General features: G+C 39.3%; 1 protein-coding gene across 1 annotated transcript in view; it reads right to left on the bottom strand.

Moving 5' to 3' along the window:
• PTPRF (protein tyrosine phosphatase receptor type F) overlaps positions 1–24,231 on the bottom strand; it is a gene marked incomplete at its 3' end in the record, with an annotated part of 545,489 nt that overhangs the window by 119,090 nt on the left and 402,168 nt on the right. Inside the window, exon 6 of the mRNA XM_083360223.1 lies at positions 7,617–7,805. Within this exon, the coding sequence (XP_083216349.1) occupies positions 7,617–7,805 (189 nt within the window). The remainder of the gene's footprint in view (positions 1–7,616; positions 7,806–24,231) is intronic.

The following is a 24,231-nucleotide window of genomic DNA, read 5'->3' as shown; positions in this document are numbered from 1 at the left end:
GACGCAATACACATACTTTCTTGGATCCCATTAAAATAACATTCCACTTCTGGCCTGGTTTTCATAAGTGCTTGGTATTTATTGCACTGCCCTAATGCATTAGCAATATTTATTTATTTGTTTAATCAATGTATTAGTCACCTCCAAAGCAATTCCAGGAATTATATTTCATATTTACAGTGGATCTAAAGCTAAACATCCTGTACAGCATAGAGTACAATGGTGTTGCCCACAGTAATAATCATACCAGTTCTGACTTACTACTATGGGGAAGATAAGAAAGCAAACCTTGTTCAATTTGCTGCTTAGCAAAATGAATGAAACTCACAGTTACACATTATGTACTCACTGCTCTATTAAAAATATTACCCAGAATAAGTCATAATCCAGGATTTCCTTTCTATGCTGTTATGGAATAAAGCCATTTAAATACATAGCCTTCAAATTTTGTATAGTCTATGTGTTAATTCAGCAATATTCTATTCCACAGAATCTACCAAGCCAGTATCAAGTTATTTCTAATGGGATACTATCCAAAGAAAGATTTTGAGGCAATATAGTATATAAGTTCACTTTTTAGTCTACACTTTTTAAACTATTTCTGGGATGGGATTTTTTTGCCCTGTATTAATATGACCAATTTTTCCTCAAACAGCATTTAATCTACTATTCTCAAACAAAAGCTCATTTGCACTTTTCTTCTCTGAGATGTATACAAAGTTTGTTCCCAAACAGGGAATGTCAATCTCTCACAAAGCTTCAATATGACTTGCTGGCCATAGCCTTGTCTGTAAAATTAAGTGCAACCAAAATAAAATCCCAGAGTACAGTATAGTGAGTACTACCAAACTGTGTTATTATTTGATACGCTGTTATTTATATTTTTGACATTTGCTTTTACAGGTCTAGTTACTTTCAGACTGGTGGTGTGTGACTCTTAAGGAAAACCAGATGGGTGACCTTGGGCTGCTCACTCTTTCTCAGCAGAACCCACCTCATGGGTAGTTGTGGGGAAAAGAGGAGGAAAATGGAGTATTATATATGATGGGATAAAAAATCTAAAAATAAATAAATAAATAATAAATAAAAATAAATAAATAAATAAAATAAATAAATAAATCTAAAAATAAATAAATATAAAACAAGCAAAATATGCCATTTTTATTTATTAATCATTTTCCCCTACTAGAGGCTGCTGCCTGATCCATACAATATATTAGTCCTGTTTATTTGGTTTTAGCTTAGTACAAGGGCACAGCTAAAGCACTATGGTTTATAAAACATATTTATAAACATATTTACTATATTAATACAAACATACTCCTTATTCTTATCTATTGCTGATGTACAGGTGTTGTTCATATCTTCCAAATTCTGTATTTATAAATTTATAAATTCTAATTTAGCTATCAGGTCATGAAGTATACAGTTTTGATTTGCAGCATCACCTCATGTCTTGTTTCCGGATTAGCACTTATTCTTATTTTGACACAATGTTGGAGAGCAACATCCCAGTAGGGAAGAGGGCTCAAGCAGGGAATTAGGCACTTGCTATGCAAACACAAAAGGGTAAATTATAACCTCCCCCCCACAATGCCTTTGAACCTTACCTAGTCTTTTCCAGGTGAAATTTGCCAGGCTGGGGAGATTCCTGTACTATAAGCAGCGAACAATAAAGTAGTTAGTTTGAACTCTACATTTATGGGTCTGATTGTTCACATCTGACACATTCATTTTTAGCCAAGTTCAATGTGTTTATGGTGGTTCGTTGATATTATTACTGTGATATGGTATTTTTTCCTTGGTATTAAAATGTTTAATATGATTTTATTGTGCTTTAAAACATATTTTATGAATGATAGCTTCAACACTGAATGATAGAGGCATGTGATAAAAGCACAATTATAATCACTGAAGTTTTATACAAAAATCAACTTGGAGCAGAGGGATACTATTGCTAGTCTTTTCTAAACCCCTCTTCCTATTTTATTTTATTTTCCTTGCAGATCAAGAAATAAAGTGGGAAACTATGCATATACAGCAATCCTTCCACAATTTTCCTACGTTTTGAAACCAATATCCCAAATAACTATTTAATCACATATCTATAATCAAGTGTAAACTGAATGTACAAGTTATAGCAATCTGCCATTCCTATCTTGTTTGAATGTTAAAATATTTAGTCACTGTATTTTGGGAAATAGGCTTCTTTTTAAGTATTGTCCTGTTTGGATCTCTGTAATCCATACAAAACTGCAGGGGAGTTTTGGTCCAAACCAGTAGTAGTTTTAGAGAAATGCAGGAAATGCATGAAAGAAAACTGAAAACTTATTGAGATGATGTTTAAAGTATAAATGTATTTCTAAGTACTGTGATACCATGTTCCCAGTTAAATCAGTTATGGAATACAGATTGATTTACGATCAGTCACTTAGCAAATATTCAAAGTTACAATGAATCCCCCAAAGCTATTTATGACCTATTTTTGAAGTTAGAACAGCTGCACCCTCTCCTGATTACATGATCACATTTTGGGTGTTTGCAACTGGCTCACCTTTATGGATGTTTTCAGCATCCTGTGGTCACATGACCACATTGTGACTTTTTTTTTGCTGGTTTCTGGGGAAAAAACACCCATCTGGGGAAAACTGGTCTAACGTACATGGTCTTTGTTAAACAACTACCACATTTGCTTAATTTGAATAACACAAAAAGGTAAAAAAAAACCCCAGATCTGATCATGTGATGTCTCGACTTACAATTGCAACGGCTTACAATTGTAATTCCAGGCTCAATTATGGTTGTAAGTTGAGGACTACCTGTATGTTATATTATGGGAAGATGAACAACTCTGTGGAACAAAACTGCTATTAACTAAAATTGTATTTACTACCTCATTTTAGACTAAATAATTCAATTGACAGCAGAATGATAATCTATAACATGCAAGATCCTAGACAGCTCTGCCCACTTTACCCCATAGACCAGTCATTTAACCATTAATTTGATGGTGAGAAAACTATTAAATATACTGGGCGGCAGCATTGATCGGAATTATTATAAGTTTCGTTGCATAGTCAGCCAGAGGTTCAGAATGGATTTGACATTTTTATCCACCTATCAGGTCTTTCCCAAGGAGTTGAGATAGGCAGATGTTTATATTTGATGGTGTTAGAAGTATCGTTGCAGGAAGTCAGCTATTCTGAGTAAAGCTGCCTTTTGTAACTGACTGAGGTGAATTTGTCAGTGCTGATGGTGTTCAAATGGTGCTCTAGTTGTTTTGGGATTGCACCCAAGGCACTTATTACTGTTGGTATTATACCTTTGCTTTCTTTTGCCAATTGTTCTATTTCTATTTGCAGGTCTTTATATTTTGTTATTGTCAGAATCCATTTATATCATATTCATAAATGGAATGTTTCAAACATTATTCCATGGATTCTGCCATCTCCCGAAGAGAAGAGAATGGATGTGTATTGAACCGGTATTAGGCATTTCAAAGGAAAGGAGAAGCCTTTTGAACTGGGGAAACAAAAGGGGGGGGGCTAGCATCTGGCTTGTGTCATGGAAGAGAGCAATAAACATGAAAGGTCCTAAGTTCCTTTTTCCCACGAGAGGGATGATACGAGATAAAGGATGGGGGACTGACCAAATGGGGTTAAGGGGGGTTAAACCGGGAACTCTTTATAAGGGTTTACTTCGTGGAATAATATTAAGTCCTGTCTTGTATTCTTACAACCAAGCATGTCATAGTAAAGATTCTTTTTGGAATAGATTTGACTCCAAAAATTTTGTCTTCCTAAGACGTGGTTTGGGGTGGGTCCCGCTGAGTCAGTGACTCTTGTTCCATTGGACGGCCCTGGGGTTTCAGGTGTTGGATCCCTTCCGTTACCCCTCCAGTTGCGACCCCAGGTGTTGTGTCGGTTGCGGTTTCCAGCTTTCTCCTCCCTTAGTGAGCTCAGGGTTGTTTTCATCAAGTCAATAGCTTTTTCCAGAATCCGCTCTTCCTCACTGGCGTGCAGGGAGTTCTCCATCTCTTGTTTCCATTACAGTTGGTGGTCGCTCCGTCTCAGGGTCACTTCTCCCAAAGCCTTTTCCCACTCATTTTCCTTCCAACGCCCATCGACCACCGGGGTTTTCGTTCGTGCTGCTCCGCCGTTTCCTCTCAGGAGGAATATGACGCTTCAGCTTCCCAATTTTTCTGGGAATTTGGCTGGGAGGAAGGCTCCATGGGGCTTCCCTCCCTTCTTGCTTCATCGTCAGACATCATATTTATTTGCAAAGTCCCCCGGTAAGGTTCCTCTTCCCAGGTTGACTTTCAGTGCAAGTCCTGTCTAATGTCAGGACCCACCCCAAACCACGTCTTAGGAAGACAAAATTGTTGGAGTCAAATCTATTCCAAAAATAATCTTTACTATGACATGCTTGGTTGTAGGAATACGAGACAGGACTTAATATTATTCCACGAAGTAAACCCTTATAAAGAGTTCCCGGTTTAACCCCCCTTAACCCCATTTGGTCAGTCCCCCATCCTTTATCTCGTATCATCCCTCTCGTGGGAAAAAGGAACTTAGAACCTTTCATGTTTATTGCTCTCTTCCGTGACACAAGCCAGATGCTAGCCTCCCCTTTTGTTTCCCCAGTTCAAAAGGCTTCTCCTTTCCTTTGAAATGCCTAATACCGGTTCAATACACATCCATTCTCTTCTCTTCAGGAGATGGCAGAATCCATGGAATAATGTTTGAAACATTCCATTTATGAATATGATATAAATGGATTCTGACAGTTATCTTCTCCAGTTCTTTTTCTCCTATTCTGCTGTTACGATTTTTTGTGCAATCAACCAGATGTTCAGACTGGATTTGGCATTTTTATCAAGTCCTTCCCAAGGACCTGAGACAAGCAGAAGTTGATATTTGATGGTTGTTGCAGGATGTAAACTCTTCTGTGCAAGGCTGTCTTTTGCAGTTTGTTGATGGTGAATTTGTCAATGCTAATGGTGTTCAAGTGGTGCTCCATTTGTTATGGGGTATTATTATGGCCCATTCCATAGCCAGCTACATGTTCAGACTGGATTTGGCTTTTTGTCCACCTATCAAATTATTATTTTGTTTATCTGTATCCCACCTTTACTATTTTGCTGGAGGTAGAAGTTCTGAATTCATATGAAGCAAAATCATTTGTTGACATAGGTTCAGATGACACTCAAATCTACATATCAATCAAGACTGAACAGATGGCACTCTACAGCTATTGTCCAAGTTCCTAGAGGATGTTAGATTCTGGATGAGGAAAAACAAGATAGTGTGACTTTGGAAATGATACAATTCCAGCAAGATACCATCTTTAATTCTGGATAGGGTTGTTATGTTCCTGCTGTTTATGATGATATACTGTGCACTGAGATGTTCTGATCTTTATTTTACATAGTTAACCTGATTTACAAATCTTAGGTACCTATACTGCTCAGAATTATTAATAAATCTAGTGGCCTATTGGCCTAGTAAATAAATAAACTTTATTTGTCAATAGTCCTGGGCCACTGGGATAAGTTTCCCTGTTGTTATTAGTGAACTTGATGAGATCTGTTGAAGAGAGGCCAATACTGAAGTCTAAACCTGATATCCTGTGCTTCTGATAATCCTGTGTGCTAAAACATCTTTTCTTCACAATAATCCCATGTGCGTGTTTGTGCACATGTGTGAACATATGACTGAGAATGAGAAAGACAACATGGATATAATATGTATGCTTTCTAGGCCTATCCACACACAAGGAAAAGAGAGAAGCAAAGAGAGAAGCAACCTAGAATTAAGGAGAAACTTCCTGACAGTTAGAACAATTAACCAGTGGAACAACCTGCCTCCAGAAGCAGTGAATGCTCCAACACTGGAAGTTTTTAAAAGAGACTGGACAGCCATTTGTCTGAAATGGTATAAGGTTTCCTGCCTGAGCAGGGGGTTGGACTAGATGACCTCCAAGATCCCTTCCAACTTTATTATTATTATTATTATGTCTAGGCACAGAGTTTCTTTGATTTTTAGAAAATGTTACTCCATAGTGAAAATACTATTGATTTTGCAAACTGGAAAAGGAAACATATTTTTCAATTATGTCTGAAGAAGCCAGAGTAGTGAAGCAGGTGTAATACTGCCGCCTATATTACAAGTTTCAGACTTAGAAACTTGTGATATAGGTGGCAATATTATACCTGCTTCTTCCTGATGGACTTTATGAGTGAAATTTAACACACATTTGTCTGGAATTAAATTTTTAAAAATCTTAAGTTTCATTAGCATCCACTTGTGATCTCCATGAATATACTATTTTTGCTTATCTGAATTCCTCTCTGTCCTTACAAATAATGACCTCAAACTCTCTTCTAAATATGTAGTAACTATTAGGCTATATGTAAATATTGATTCAACTTATAGCTAAATAAATTAAGCCTGCTAATGTGTCCTTCAGAAATTAAATAACTAGAGAAAATTAGCATAGTGTATGAATACCCAATGAAATTCTCTGGAAATATGCTTGCAATATAGAATGAAAAAAAAAGACCAGTCCAAATTTAGGACATGATGGCTGTGTTAAACGTGCTTTGTTTTTAAACTCAGCTTTTCCTCTTAAGCTTGCTTACTAGCAATGGAATTATGTGAAATGAATGCTGCTGAAAGCCTACCATGTGCTCAAGTGCTGCCCTACTCATTTGCAATTCCAGATACAGAAATATATTTAAAAGCATGGAAAATAAGTATCCAATGGCATGCTTTCCTAATGCTGCCTGCGTAGCACCTTTCAAATTAAATTAATGAGGGTGTTATTTCCTTTCAGCATGCACATCTTGAGAAGAAAGTAAAGGTCACTGTGAAATTATATAAAATGTAAATATATCAGTGTAATTATTGCTCACTGTTTTATATGGAAAGAGCTCGGAGTCTAACAGTTGTCAGTAGGAGGCTAAATATAAACCTGTAACTGCGGAATATACTTTAGGATATAGGTTTTGATCACACTGGTTATGGGTATGCATGATTTCTTGATTGAGGCAGACACTCCACTTACAACTGCAGCAAACCTCCCTTGCAGCTCTTCCTCCCCGGCATCACTGATATTGTTTTTCATTACAGTGGACAGAGCTTCAGGAGAAGATAATAGCATCCTTGAAAGGTTTAATTCCTTTTAGTAGAATCAGACTGAAATGGTTAAATTCTTAATAATATACATAGCGTGATTTTAAGGTGCTGTATGATTTACAACTCATTCTTACAGAATCTCAGCTGAAAAAGAGGATAAGATTTTATAGCCAGTGGGCATGGTTGTTCACAATTTAAAACTGCAAATTTCAATGTCAAAGCTTAGTGTCCGAATCCAAAACACGTTTTAAAATTACAGTATGTACTTCAAAACTGACTAGATGTTCTTAATTGCCTCTGTCCATGGACTCACAGAGCACACTTTTTTTCCCCAACCTGTAATTTTACGTGGCAATGTGTGTTCTGCTAGTAATGTGTGTTCTTCTTTCCTGAGAGCAGAATCCAATAATGGAGTCAGAGAGAGAGAGACACAATATAATTCAGAGATAGCAGAGGTTCATGATATGAAAAACTTTTTACCTGAACGAAGCTGCTTGATCCTGCCATTGCTGGCAGCTATGTCCACCGGAAGGAAATCTTTGTACCAGGAGATTTCAGGGTCAGGGTTGCCACTGGCAGCACAAAGCATTGTAGCTGTGCGGGCCTTCTCTACTACCTTGAGCTGGGGGCCCATATCTATAGTTGGAAAGCCAGGAGGAAGTTGATTCTCTATAAGAAAAACAAACAAACAAACAAATCCCATTAAAAGTCAGTGATGGGAAAACTGGAGTTGAATTTCCCATACTCCGAGCACTAGACAATCAGTACTTTGACACAACCATGTCTAGTTAATTGGCAGAAGACATCTCCTCTACTTGGGATTCTGAACAGTAAACTGGTTATTAGTACAGAATAAAGCAATTCAGCTGTTCTGTGTAGGTTTCTGGGTGAACCCTTATACAACAAGCATAGATAAAACAGGCAAGTATCTTGTACTGAACTCTTCTGATTGATGTTCTATGTTCCAGCAACAGATATGATTATTTAAAAACCCAAAGAGCCAGTGAATACTAACAAACCAAAGTAACTGCAAGCCTGGATAGCCATCTCTCTTGGATGGCATAGTGAATTCTGAAGGTGCATGGAAGTTAAGATTTGAATGTTTCTAGGATGCACACTAGGCAATCACCCAAAACTCTTCCAGACAGTTGAAGATAGCTGAGGCATGCTGAAAATGTGTAATATATCTCCTTGCTTTGTATCACAGTGGTGAACCATTTTTTTTAAAAAACAAAAACAAAAAAACCCCAAATCTATAATACACAATTCTGTTGATAGCGGCATTATATTCCTACAGATAAATATAGCTAAGTTTATTATGAGGCTTCTCTTAGAGAAAGTCCCCAAGTGCTTTAGAGCAGCTTTTGATAACAACTGACAAAATCAGCTCATACTGCCAAGGCAAGAGAACTATTCTCTTCGAAACATGAATTGCAATCAAGATAGGCAAATACTGTATATGGGAAAAGAGCCAGAACACAAGGGCTTTTTAAAAAACTAACACTTCAAAATCTTTTTTTGAAAATGCTTAAGCAAAATAAAAGACAGTTTGCCTTTTTACCTTTAGCAGATATGCTAATTTGAATAAAGAACAAATATATGCTTCTATGGCAAAAGCCTTGGATTATTACAACTTCTGAATACAGCACTCCTTTCTAAGTTTTCTAAAATAACAAAATATTCATTTATGTCATTGATTAATTGACTAAGGAAAAAAACTGGTTATAAACAGATATACCAAATGCTCAGCCACTAGGTAACTGACCTCTCTAGTACCATCTGCAATTGAAAATGATGTATACAGGATTATTTACTTCTCTCCAGAGTCCCAACACCATACCATGAACAAGGATCTTAGCATCCTAAATTTAAAGATTCGACATTACTGAGATCAAGACTGGCTGAATATACTTCATTTGCATCAATCTTTCATCCAGGTGCATATACATAACCTTCATGTTTTCAGTTAGTCAAAGCTTTGGTACTGGCCTTGTCTTGTATTTTCTATAGTCTAAATCAGACATGTCAAACTCGCAACGTCACATGACATCGTGCAACGTATTGGGACAATGGGGTGGGTGCGGCTTCCGGATGACACATCCGGCCCATGGGCTGGCAGTTTGACACCCCTGGTCTAAATGAACTTGCAGGACCAAATTGAACTATTCAAATATTAACACTTCCCCATGACATCTACCAAAAATCCAGACACAAGTCTCCCTATTTCAGTGTTAAGATTTTATAGCATAAGACAAGATAAATGGGTTGCAATCTGGCTTTGGTGTTCAGAAGGTAAGGGGTTTGGGTGAAGAACTACATTTTTAAAAAATGCACAAAAAGTGATTGGAATTTAGTGACAGCTTGAGCCATTTTGAATCTCCTAGTCCACCTTCCCAGAAATCTCTTCTTTACTGGCAAACAAAAAAGTCTCTTTGAATAAAAGGTACCACCGAAAATGAAAGGTTTTTATTTTTCTTCTGTAAATGCTTTCTCTTTATTTTCAAAGACAAAAAGGTACACACAGCTTAACTGGAAAAACACCAGAGCTAGCATTCATTGACAAGAAGAAGCAGCACTGATTTAACCACAATACATGCCTCAAATTTTAACAAAAGCAGGGATATACAAAAGTATCACAAGACACAGCTTAGCTTGCAAGGCAAAACACAAAGAGGAACAAACAAAAACTCTCTTCAAACTAGCCAACTGTGCCTGATTTACCTTGCTGCTGGCAATATAAAGTAGGCGGTTAAGCCAGGGAGGACAAACACTCCAAGTGATCAAATGCAATCCCTAAACCTTCTATATTATTTCTTAATTTTTGTGAGATAATATTCAAAGCAAAGAACCAGTCAATTCATGTTTCTCCCTGCCTCTACACAATTATTAATAAAAAACACAATGTAAGTGTCCATTATTTATATATGATTATTTATTTGCATACTGTGCCTCAGTGAAAAACCCACAAAGTAGTTTACAAACTCAATAAAACCATTATAAAAACAATCCAGTATATGAACTGGCGGAATTAATGGCAGGAAAAGCCATACTAAGTTTAGGGCCTGGAATAAACAGACGAAAAGTCTTTCTGGAAGACAGATGCTATTGCCACCATCAAACTGAAGTCAAGAGCAGAAATGTCCTGAAAAATCAGAGATCCCTGGGAGGCTGATATACACTAAGTCAGGGGTGTCAAACTCAATTTCATTGAGGGCCGCATCAGCATTGTGGTTGCCCTCAGGGGGCCAGGTGGGTATGGCCAGGGTGGGCGTGGCCTACTGGGTGGGCATGGCTAGAGTGCGTATGGCCTACTGGGTGGGCATGTCCAGCTCTACATCATTTGCATCAAGGGTACCTATGGGGGCCTGAGCAGGAGTGGGACAGATCTGAGGGTCTCTGGCAGAAGGAGGGTCTCTGGGCCAGGGCCAAGGCAGTGGGGGCCGTTCCCTCACTGTTTCCAGGATGTCTTCGCGGGCCACATGAAACCACTTTGCGGGCCAGATCTGGCCCCCGGGCCTTGTGTTTGACATGTCTGCACTAAGTGGAGTCATGAAGGCTACCTTGTCCTGAGTTATTAGAACAGAGGTTCCCAACTCCCAGGCCACGGCCCACTACCAGGCCATGAGCTGCTTGGAATCAGGCCACGAAATCAGCAGGCAATTCAGGGCATGTACACTCCATATGTGTGAGAGGAGCAGCACACGTGCTTGCCCATTACTCACACGGAGAGATCCCCCCCATCTCCCTCCTGCAGGTCCTCAAAGCCGGAAAGGTTGGGGAACTCTGATTTAGGGCTTGAACATTAAAACCAACATTTAATCTTGTTCAGTGGCAGCCAGCCAACCATTGCAGACCTTGTAGCACAAGTTTAATCTATGTATGGCGTAGCATCCCAGTCAGTACTTTAGCTGCCTGCATTCAAGCAATTGGTGCTTTACCAGTAACATCTGGCAAAGCACAATGTCACTCCTAAGAGAAGCTTCATGTGGAGTTCAATTTGCTGCGCCACCACTACTAGAGCCAAGGTGGCGCACTGATTGGAATGCAGTATTGAAGGCTAACTCTGCTGATTTATTTATTTATTATTATTGGGACTTATATGCCGCCCTATCTCCCGAAGGACTCAGGGAGGCTAACAACAATAAAATACAACGATACAAAAGTTAAAAAGAATTAAATTAACAGCCCCAATAGAATAAATTAAAATTGAAGTTAAAAATTAAAAAACATTTTAAAATCCCTGTCATCAGTCCAGGTCAGCCTGATGGAAAAGAAGTGTTTTAAGGCCGCGGCGAAAGGACCGGAGATCCGGGGCCATCCGGAGCTCAAGGGGAAGTTGGTTCCATAGGGCTGGCGCTCCCACAGAGAAGGCCCTCCCCCTGGGGGTCGCCAGCCAACATTGTCTAGCCGACGGCACCCTGAGGAGGCCCTCTCTGTGTGAGCGTACTGGGTGATGGGAGATCGTTCCCGGCAGCAGACGGTCCTGCAAATATCCCGGGCCTAAGCCATGTAGGGCTTTAAAGGTAAGTACCAGCACATTAAATCTTAAACCTTAAATGATTGCCAGCAGTTCGATTCTCAGTGGCTCAAGATTGACTCAGCTTTCCATCCTTCCGAGATCGGTAAAATGAGGACCTATTGGGGGCAGTATGCTGACTCTGTAAACTGCTTAGAGAGGGCTGTAAAACACTATGGGGCAGAATATAAGACTAAATGCTATTGTTACTCAGGTCTTGAAACAACCAAACCATGAAGCTGTACTAAAGCTATTCCTGTCCAGAAAAAGGAGCAGTTCATGCAATAACCTCATCTAGTAGTAGGTATTCAAAACAAAAAGCTAGTAGTAGATACTCCCAGGTCACACAGGTCCTCAGTGCCAGGGAGGAGAAAGAGCACCCTCAAATTGAGAATATATGCTTTGATAGGGAGCGCAACTTCATCTAGAGCAGCCAATCTTTCTATAACCTAGACCTAGGAACTATTTGTTTGGTTCAGGTAGACAATGACTCAGAGTGGTTCACAATGAAAGAGTTTATTCAATACACATAAGTCAACTGTCAACTGTCAAATGTTTCAAGCTTTTATAGTAGAACTGTTTAAACTGTAACCAATCATCAATCACTATTTTCCCGCTTCTTGCTTCTTTAACCAATGGTTGCACCAGAATCTCCCGCTTCAAGGACCTACTTTTGCAACCTGTTATTTTACATGTTTGCAACTATTTACAGACACAACACCCCTTACCCCCCAGTTGTTGTTATTTATTGACATAGTCTTTTAAATATTTGGGTGGCCTATGGACTCTAGAAGGGTATCTATTGCTTTGGATACCTAAGTCATTTCTATCAGATTGTCTGCTTGGCTGGCTTACTCTGGTGGACCTGGACTCTTGGCTACTTGACTCAGATGCTTCTCTGCTAACAAGTTGTGGTTGTTGTTGTGTTATATGTTCAGCTATTGCCGGCCTGCTCAAAGGGGGCAGCTCCCAGTCAAATTGACTGTGATGTTGATGGTTAGCAGTGGACGGGCTAGTTTGCATTTCTGCTTCCCCACTTACTGGCAGGTTGTTATTAATAAGCCCTGATGCAATGTTCCCCCCGTGTATACTATGATCCCCCTCAACTGGCATACATCCAATAGTTCTCTTTCTTAGCTGATCTATATGTCTTTTGCTAACCCAGTTCCCTTCCCCCTCAATAGTGTAAGACATGGGTCCCAATATCTCAGTGACCACCCCAGGGATCCATTTGTCCCCTTGTGCATAATTCCTGGCCCAGACTAAGTCCCCAAGTTTGAATAATCTGTTTGGAATGTCTGGTTCCGCACTTGGTGGTAGTCTGTCCGGATGTAGCCTGTCCAGTTTGGTGGTTAATCTTTTTCCCCACCTCATTTCTGCTGGGCTTTTTCCGGTAGCTGTGCACGGGGTCGTATGTTGGGTCAGCAAGAATTCTGCCAGTCTTTGGTGCCAATCGCCACGGATTATTCTCTTTAATGCATCTTTAGTGGTCCTCACATTTCGTTCAGCCAAGCCGTTGGTGGAAGGGTGGAAGGGTGCTGATGTCGTGTGTTTAATCAAGTTGGCCCTGAGGAAATCCTGGAATTCAACAGAGGTGAATTGTGGCCCATTGTCTGACACAATTACATCAGGTAACCCGTGAGTGGCAAAGAGGCCCCTTAAAACTTGTATTGTTTTACCAGAAGTCATTGAACTGACGGGTACCACCTCTAGCCATCTAGAGAAACTGTCCACTACTACTAGAAAGGTTAACCTTTGGAAAGGTCCAGCAAAATCAATATGAATCCTGGACCAAGGATTCCTGGCTAATTCCCACTTATGAGTACATGTGTGTTGTAGCTCAGGTCTAGAACGTTGACACAAATAGCAATTAGAAACACATTCTTCAATGTCCTTGTCAAGTCCTGGCCACCATAAATGACTCCTAGCCAATGCCTTCATACGTACTATTCCAGGGTGCCCCTCGTGTAGTTCTGATAAAATTGTAGGTCTGTGGATTTCGGGAATGACAACACGGTTTCCCCACAGAACACATCCCAAATGGGATGACAGTTCATCCTTTCTTCTAAAATAAGGAATGTACTTGGCATCCGGGTTGGTACTTGGCCACCCACTAAGGACCCAGGCCATAATTCTTTTTAAGATATGGTCATTGTTTGTTGCCACAGCTATATCTTTAGCAGTTAAGGGCCACTCAGGAATGTCTTGTATAGACATTATTTGTCCCACAGGGGCAGGGTCTTCCTCAGTTATATTTAATGGCAGTCTGCTAAGGGCGTCTGCATGTCCCATTTCCTTGCCCGGTCTGTGTTGAAGGGAGAATGAATATGCTGAGAGGAAAATTGACCACCTCAGCATTCTGGGTGACATTATTTGGGGTGTCTGTTTATCCGTGGTAAACAGTCCCAATAATGGTTTATGGTCAGTGAGTATAGTAAAGTTCCTACCATAAAGGTAATCATGGAACTTTTTTACTCCTGCCACAATTGCTAATGCTTCCCTATCAATCTGTGCATAATTCCGCTCTGCTTTAGTAAGCGTCCTGGAATAATATGCGATTGGCTTTTGAACACCATGACTGTCCAAGTGGCTGATAACAGCCCCCACACCGTAAGGTGAAGCATCGCAAGCTAAATAAATTGGTTTATTTTCAATAAAATGGGTTACTGTTGATTGGCTAGAAAGGATGTCTTTTAATGTTTGGAAACTAACTTTATGTTTGTTAAGCCACTGCCATGGGGTCTTTTTATCCAAAAGTCTATGAAGAGGTTCTGCTATGGCAGCTTTGTGTGGCACAAATGTGTGGTAAAAATTAACTAAGCCAAGGAAGGCTTGTAATTCAGCCTTGTTTTTAGGCTCTGGTGCTAATTTGATTGCCTTGATTTTCTCAGGGGTAGGATGAATTCCATTCTTGTCAATCCTAAATCCTAGGAATTCAGTGGACTTAACCCCAATGCAACATTTTTCCTTTTTTAATTTCAGTCCAGCCCTCCTAAATCTTTCCAATACCTGTTCCAGACGCTCTGCTAATATTTCTTCATTTCTTCCAGCTATCAGGACATCATCAAAATAAGGGCATACACCTGGTATGCCCTTTAAGGTCCTCTCCATCACTTCTTGAAAGATGCCTGGAGCTGCTGCAATACCAAATTGCAGTCTGTGGACTCGGAACGCCCCCTTGTGGGTAACTATCGTCTGAGCTTCAGCAGCCTCTTCAGAAACAGTTAATTGCAAGTACGCCTGCGCCAAGTCTAACTTGGCAAATATGGCGCCGTCCTGTATCGTGGCGAGGACCTGCTTCACCGTCGGGACCGGGTAAGCATGTTTTTTCATTCCCAGGTTCAGGGTGGCTTTGTAGTCAGCGCAGATCCTCACATCCCCGTTAGGTTTAAGGGGTGTGACAATCGGCGTTTCCCACAGGCCACCCTCGACTGGTTCTAAGACGCCTTGGCCTACAAGCTTATCGAGCTCGGCCTCGATTTTTTGCTTCAGGGCGAAAGGCACCCTTCGGGCCTTAAGCCTGATGGATTTAACCGACGGGTCTAGATTAAATTTAATTGGGGGCCCTTTGTATTTACCTAAAGACCCATCGAATACGTCTGCGAATTTATTGCAGACTGATTCGAGGGTCTTATTTTTAATAACTGTGTTAATTCCCCCAATCCAGATGCCCAGGGCAGGAAACCAATTAAGGCCAACTAGACTAGTCCTCTGGCCCTCAGTAACAATTAAATCTAAAGCTCCCTGGAACCCCTTAAATTTAACACTAAGGGTAATTTTCCCTTTTATTTTTATCGGGGATTTTTGAAAGTCGGTCAAATGGATTTTGGTTGAACTAAGTGGAATTTTTCTGCCACTTATTTGTTCAATCATTTTCAGGGTTTCACTGGAAATTATGGACACGGAGGCCCCAGAATCTATTTCCATTTTGCAAGGGACCCCTTGCAAATGGACTATGATTTTTAATTTTCCTTCCGGAAAATTATTAATTTTTCCCTTCCTACTATAATTGATTCGCGCCACCACCCCGCGGTTTCCAAATTTAGCCCACGGTCTAGGGGTCTCTTTGCCACTATAGTAAGGGGTTACCTTACCTTCGGGCCAAACGTCGACTTCATGTAGGCGATTGTCGCGTGCACGACCCCTGCAGATGGCTTGGATGTGGCCGGTCTTCCCACACGCTCTACGAAATCTGCATGTTGCGCGGGGATGGTTGCCCCCGCAGCTGCCGCACCGGTTGTCATTGTCGCGCGGTCTCGTTGCGGTGTCTCTCCATTGTCGTTGGGACGTTGTCACTTGTCGTTGCGGTGTTGCGGGTTGTAATCGGCGGTTCGATTCAGGCCCGTCACTTCGGGATGGTTTTGGCGCCATTTTCCCAAATCGTCTGGTGACCTCGGCGATGTCATCTTCCCATTGCTGGTCCACCTCCCCGCAGTCCACAAGGCCTTCTTGATTCATTTCGGCCGACGCAGCCATGCTACTGCGGGGGGGGGGGTCGCGATACCTGGTGGATTCGTACGTTAATAGTTCATCCAGAACTTCTTGCAAATCGCCGGTGGGCTTGGCGATTATTCTATTTTGTAGATGCTCGTCTCGTAAGCCCAGTACTACTCGGTCCCGAATTCTGATTTCCAAGTTGTCATACTTGCAACGTACTGCGGCTTCTCTGACTGCCGCGACGAATTTTTGAATTGATTCGCCCGGCCTCTGGTTTCTTTTTTCGAAAATACGACGCCAAAAGAGTTCGGATCTCCTTGGCGTGAAGTGTACTTTAAGTTTAGCTTACAAATCGGCATACGGGACACTTGAGACTGGCTGTGGTTGACAAAGTCCTACAGCGATCCGATATACTGGTGTGCCACAAATTGGCAGCAACGCTGCCGCCTTTTTCCGGTCATCAGTTATCCCGTTGACAAGCAGGAATCCTTCGACCTGTCCTACATATTCTTCCCAGTCCTCTGGGAAGCTTGGGTCGAATTCTTTTAAGGACCCGATTTGCGCCATTCTGAGGATCGTTGAATTCCGCCGCGGCCGCTAGCGGTTGACTGTGATTCTTTTCAAATTTTTTGCCGCCTTTGCGCAGCTGTTCCGTCGAACCTTCTCTGGTCTGCCGTCGATCCCACCTTCGTCGCCAGTTGTTTGGTTCAGGTAGACAATGACTCAGAGTGGTTTACAATGAAAGAGTTTATTCAATACACATAAGTCAACTGTCAACTGTCAAATGTTTCAAGCTTTTATAGTAGAACTGTTTAAACTGTAACCAATCATCAATCACTATTTTCCCGCTTCTTGCTTCTTTAACCAATGGTTGCACCAGAATCTCCCGCTTCAAGGACCTACTTTTGCAACCTGTTATTTTACATGTTTGCAACTATTTACAGACACAACACTATTCATCCATCTTCTCAGAATTCATATGCAGCTTATTAGCTCAGTTTATCACTGCAACCAAGCAATCTCAACCATGGCATCCACAGCTCCAGAAAAAAGTTTTGAATTTTGCAGGTGACATAATGGTCACTGGCCTCATTTGAGATGTTGATCAGCCGCCATATAGATGGGAGATTGAACAACTGGCCCTGTAGTGCAGCCGAAACAATCATGGTTAAAACTGTAGACATGATAGCAGATTTTAGAAGAAGCTCTCTTATTCTACCCCCTCTTACTATATTCGATAGCACAGTATCAGCCGTACAGTCCTTCAAGCTTTGGGGTTATATAATCTCCCAAGACTTGAAACAGACACTTAACATTAGATCTAACATTAAAAAGACACAACAAAGAATGTTTTTCCTGCATCAACTCAGGAAATTCAGACTGACCCAGGAGCTGTTGATATAGTTTTACAGAGAAATTATTAAGTCTTGTTATTTGTACTTTTATAACTGTCCATTTTGGAACAACAATCAAACAGGACAGGTACAGACTCCAATGGATAGTTAAAGCTGCAAAAAGAACAACTGCAACCAGCTGCCTTCCTCACATCCTCACAACTGTTTCGATTCCTTTATTCAGGATAGCACTATAGGGTATATTATATGCCAAAACAACTAGATACAAGGACAGTTTTTTCTCCCTTGTGCCATCACTCTGCTGAACATCTAATTCTCACAGTGCCGCCTAATGTCTATGTATACTTACGCATATAGTAAGGCTGTAGTATTATTTATCCTTCTTATTATCTTCTTTACTTCCCCCTTCTAATGGTATAATTGTTATTCTATTGCTTTGCATGTAAACTAAGTGCTTCTGTACTGGAGACAAATTCCTTGGGTATCCAATCACACTTGGCCAAATAAAGTATTTAATTCAATTCAAGTACAACACAAAATAAACCTTTTAAATGTTTATTAACTTTAGAACTTTTTTTCCATGAAAATGATATTTCACACTAGTATGTTAATAAGAAGGTACAATGAAGTGAGACTGATCACACTGACCTCTTCCTTATCAGCTATTATATCAAAAATAATAGTGATCTTTGAGTCATCTTAGTGTGACAACAACACAGATATAGAGTAGAAGAACTTCTATTTGCTGACATTGTAAACAATTTAGCACTACTCATATAAAAGGGGAGAAAATATTTCACTTTGTCTTCTGACACTCTCTACAACATTTCAGAGGTAATCCTCTTGCTTATACCAGGTTCCTGAAATAAATAGAAATAAAGAACTCCTAAAATAGCTTTCTAGGCTTTTTTGAAATGAGAAAGAAAAGGTAAAGAGTTGAATCGTTGACATGGCGCCAGAAGCATACATTTGCCAAAAGACATCTCCCTTGGTATTGTATAGGTTTTGCCCTATGACTTGTTTACATTTTAAAGAAATTATTCCAATTTTTAAAAAGCAAGAACTTGGCCTACTCAAAATAAGGTGTTAACCTCCAGCATCATATCTCTTTCCAAGATCATTTCTGAGCCCACATGGGCCTCAGATATTTTTTAAAATAATAAACATTATGGTGGCTAAAGCCCAGTTGTTTACTTGGAAAGGTGCCCATTTGTTATAAAACAAAACAAAAGGACAAAGGTAAGCAGGGTTAATTTTCAGCACTGTTCAGGAGGAGATGGTGGCAGAAGGTAACATGTGCTAAATCAATTCTTTATCATTGGGTTTGTTCCCATAGCAGCCATTTTAGATTTATTAAGCACCACAAGCAGGAATTTTTTAAATCTATCTGCCTTTCTCATAATTTCAAGTACATCCATCTGCTGGGGGATCCTAAATATAGAAAGCTTTGATTCATTTTTATCATTCACAACCAATACACTGAAAATAAACTTATTCTTAGTTTTAAATATTAATCTTTTGTTTAATTTTTACTTTCCCAAACAAAATGTTTTACAATATTTTAGACCTAGTCATAGATATACAGAATGAAAAAGCATGAAATATTTGATGGATAGCAATTTTATACCATTACTCTGGTATTACAGAGCACAGAATCTGAGAAAAAAAATTAAAGTACCGTATATTAAAAGGGAACTACGAAGGAAATTAATATGGTAACTAACATACCCAAAAGTAACAGGACTGTTACTTAAAAGAATACAGGTAGTCCTTGACTTACAACAGTTTGTTTAGTGACCGTTCAAAGTTATAACGGCACTGAAAAAAGTGACTTATGACCATTTTTCAGTTATGAACTTTACAGCATTTCCATAATCATATTATCAAAATACAGATGCTTGGCAACTGGTTCGTATTTATGACTGTTGCTGTGACCCAAGGTCATGTGATCATCTTTTGTGACCTTCTGACAAGGAAAGTCAATGGAGAAACCAGATTCACTTAACAACCAACTTACTAACTTATCAACTGCAGTGATTCACTTAACAACTATGACAGAAAGGTTGTGAAATGGGGGAAGCCTCACTTAACAAATGAAATTTTGGGCTCCATTCTGGTCGTAAGTTGAGCACTACCTGTAAATATAAACAATTAAGAATATCAAAGCTATAAAAATTCCAAAGGTGAAAGTAAAGGTTTTCCCTGCCGTCATATCTGACTCTAGAGGACAGGTGGTCATCTCTGTTTCTTAGCCAAGGGAGCCAGCGTTGTCTGAAGACACTTCCCTGGTCCTGTAGCCAGAATGACTATAAGCCAAGGAGCATGGAATGCCATTACTTTCCCACCAAAGTGGCACCTATTTATCTACTCGTATTTGCATGCTTTCAAACTGCTAGGTGGGCAGGAGCTGGGGCTGGAATGGGAGCTCACACCATTGTGCAGGGCTCGGGTCTCAAATCCGGACTATGTGACCAAAATTAAAACAGCATTCCTCTCTGAAATTTCTGAGGGAAGAATATTTCCCATTTACAGAAGGGGAAAAAATCTCTACTATGATAGTCCAATTCACATTTAGTTAACAACAGCAAAAAATACCACTTATTATAGCATCCATATTACATCCATTCTGTAGCTCCCACAACCTAACCCAAACATGGAACATAAAGATTGCGACTTTAAATTCTGGCGGTTTTCATTATCAGTGATTCCTAAAGGACACGGGAAGGTCTTAAGGATAAATATGGAAAGGGTTGGTAGCTAGCAAATGAAAATGCCATTGTGAAATGGCAGAAGATGTGGAAAAAAGAATATGGATCTTAACAAGCAGAATAGAAAAAGCCAGTTAGGATTGCTATCTTTTTTTTTCCCTGTCATGCACTCCAGCCTTTTAACAACAGAACAACAGGCGCTTGACAGTTGCACTTCTTCCCTTTTCATTCCATGCTGAGGAGGTGGGGAGAACTGCCCTGTTTCTTTTTGCCTGGCACACAGCTGTCAAGATATATTCCCTTAGGCACTGTCTATATACTTCAAAGTTCTTGAGTAATTCAATACTGTATTATATATCACATTGATCCCATAAGAATATGAAAACACAAGAAGACCCCTGCTGAATCATAGTAAAGGACCATCTTGTTTGGCAGTGGCACAGACATGCTGTCTCTAGATTTCTGAATTAACATTTGCATAATATACACCATCATGGATATTATTCTAACAAAATGTATATAATATAAACCATACATTATTATATTAATGGCTGAACCTTGAAAGAAAATGTTGTCATCATACTGTAAGATCAGATGCTTCTTATACCTCATCTGATGATAGATCAAAACCAGAAAATACCCACAGACACACACAGACGACACACACACACACACACACATATGCACACGCATGCAAAGAGACTCGAAGCCACAGACAGTGACAGAATGATGGACTATACAAAGCAGAAAACCTTTCAGGGCAAATAATTTCTGGTAAATATTGCAAATTATATGTAGAGTCTTCTGACTCATCCAAAAGACTAGAAGTTTGAACTAAGTTGGCTGCTAGAATTTCAAAGATCTCAGATCTCAGAATGGCATTAACTTAGGATTCCTTTACAACAGCAGTCCTCAACCTTTCTAGCACCAGGGACTGGTTTCGTGAAAGACATTTTTTTCTGCAGATGGGGGGGGGAGAGATGGTTTCCCACACAACCTAGAGTCCACACACATGCACAGATGAAGCTTTGCTCATTCACCCGCCGCTTGCACAATCTAGTTCCTAACAGGTCATGGACTGGTACTGGTCTGTGGCCCAGGGGTTGAGAACCTTTGCTTTACAAGTTTCAACTTTATCTCCTATAAACACATATTTATTTATTGTATTGCAACCTATGAACACATAAACACATATACACGATACAGTATCACTGTAATAAAATAAGCTTGAGCTGCCTGACATAGAGCATATATTTGGAGACAGAAAGTCTCGTCACCTATATGATTGGGGAAATCATGTTGAGAATGATTTGCATTGCTAGTGAGCGTTCGATAGCACTTTCCTCAAGAGAGAGAACCATCCCTCCAGGTTTAGAAGCTATAATTAGAACACTTCTGAGGCATGATTAATCACTAAAATTAAATAGGCAACAAATTTGTTCTTTTTTTGACTAAATAAATATTGATAGTTCAGTTCCAAGGATTTTCCAGATCAATCCCAGTCAGGATTTATGTTTCAGTTCAGAACAGAAATGACTTCAGTTGTTCTGATGCATGATCTATGACTAGAAACAGACACAGGAAGTACGGTTCTACTGATTTTTCTGGACATCTCAGCAGCTTGTTATTACTGCATAGTTTGTCATCAAATTACCTCTTTTCAGTTACAGTTGACACCAAAGCTTGATACCTTTTAGGCATTAAATCTACAATGTTCTTTCAGTTTCATTCTCCTATTAATGTCCTGTATTATTGTGTTTTTTTGGCTAAGTTATTTAAAGAAATGTGACTGAATTTTGTTTTTATTATTATCATCACTATTATCCTACTGAAGTATTCTTTTAATTGTTTTTTGCCCCCTTCAAGAATACCACGCTCTAGAAAGATTGTAGAGAACAGCAACAAAGATGATTAAGGGACTGGAGATTAAAACATGAGTGTTTGTTGGAATTGGGTATGTCTAGTTTAATGAAAAGAAAGACTAGGGGTGATATGATAGCAGTGTTCTAATATCTAAGGGGCTGTCACAAAGAACAGGAAGTCAACCTATTGTCCAAAGCCCTGAAGGCAGGACAAGAAGCAATGGATGGAAACTAATCAAGGAGAGAAGCAACCTAGAATTAAGGAAAAATTAGAACAATTAATCAGTGGAACAACTTGCCTCCAGAAATTGTGGGTGCTCCAACACTGGAGGTTTTTAAAAAGAGACTGAACAACCATTTGTATGAAATGGTATAGGGTTTCCTGCTTGATCAGGGGGTTGGATTAGAAGACCTCCAAGATCCCTTCCAACTCTGTTATTCTGATTGCCATTTAGTTCCTGAATCCAACATATCTTCATAGGAAAATTCACTCAATCTATTTTGTCATCTTTCCCATCCATTTCATGCCACTTTCAACATTTCAATGAAAACACATTGCATTTTAAAAGTAAACTGTCAGATTTGGGGTAAGAAGAAGCATTTTTAATGAAACATTTACTTTTCTGAGATTGTAATACATAACAATCTGCTTTCTGAATATATATTTGTAACTGTTTTTGTGTTTTTAATTACTGTGATATTGTTTGTTGCCCAGAGTGAATTGGACTGAGATTAACAGCTAAAGAAGCTGAATAAACCAACCAACAAAATAAACCTTTTATCTAGTAACATGATGCTAGAGTTCAATTAATGTTACATGATCAAGAGTGGAAGAGCAATTCAAGAGCCAGAGAAAAAGCTGTGATTTATGTTAAATCATTTAGGTGTAACTACAACTCCAGTATAAGTCATACATGAGCAACTGTCTCTGTATGTGTGCATTTACAAAACACATTCTTAAAACATATTTCCAAAAAAGGGAATAAATTGAACAATTTGTGGAGAATGATCTAATAACTATGGTGGAACAAGTGATGACCTGCATATCCCAACAGAAACTATGAGCCAGGTACACAAAGAAAGGGCTTCAAAAGCCATTTGGCATGTATGATAAAGAAAGCAAAGGATTCAGGTTACTGTTAGCAACAGAAAACAACACAAACAGGTACCGGTAGTAGTTTATAACAGCCCTGCCAGCAGACTATGGTGTGGCACTTTGAAGAGACATACTGAAAGTGCATTTTCAAAATGCTCTATTCTGAGTGGAAGGCTTTTAAGAGGCTATTCTCTAAGGACATGAAACAACAGACAATAGCAAAACATAAGCAAAGTGTTCACAGAGACATGCATGATCTTTAGCTCAAATATCTAAGCCTATCTATCTGATTTTTTTTTAAAAAAGAGGGAAAAGACAAGCAACTTTATTCTTTGGAGTGCCCAAGAACCAATTTGCTAGATGAATTACCCAAGATGATTCACATTATAATACTTCTGTGCTTTCTGCTATATGCAGTCCTATTATCCATATTATAAGAACAATTTAATTGAAAAGTTAGATTGTTGGTGGCTCTGGCATGGAACTCATTCATATATTATAAACATTGACTCAAAAGAAAGGGATTAAGAAGACTGGGATATATAGAAATGAAGTTTTTTTTATTTTTATTTTTATTTTAATTCCATTTATATCCCGCCCTTCTCCGAAGACTCAGGGCGGCTTACAAGCTTAGCAGTTGTTTGACAGAATGAATAATTATAAGTTCTACATAAAGAGCAAAAATAAGTAGATGAATTTATGTACCCTGGCGGAATATTTAGAAAACTAGGAAAATTGATGGAATAATGGCAAGACATGTTAATGTCACACTTCCTAATCAAATAAATTACTGGTAATTACTGAAAGGAATTCTTTTTCCTTCAAGATTTCAAGTGGAAAGACCTGTAGATGTGGTATTTGGTGTGATTTTGAATACAGTATTTTTATTTATTAAAATTTATTTTGTGGTTTGATGGATGCCACGAGGATGCCATGCTGCCTAAAAGTGACATATTACCATTCTTGGCTTATATGGCAGTCTTCAAAGTACTCAGATATAAATTGGTCAAATCAATCAATCAATCATATAGTGGTCTGCATAAAGGAAGAGACTGAGAACTAGTAAGAACATCAATTGATGTATTCAATATTTCAGCTGGCTATTTAAGCAAAGACTAGGT

The sequence above is a fragment of the Vipera ursinii genome (genome assembly GCF_947247035.1).
Source record: "Vipera ursinii genome assembly, chromosome: 3".
Taxonomy (NCBI): domain Eukaryota; kingdom Metazoa; phylum Chordata; class Lepidosauria; order Squamata; family Viperidae; genus Vipera; species Vipera ursinii.
Note: the sequence above shows the minus strand (reverse complement) of the source record. Positions and strands in the feature narration are given on the sequence as shown.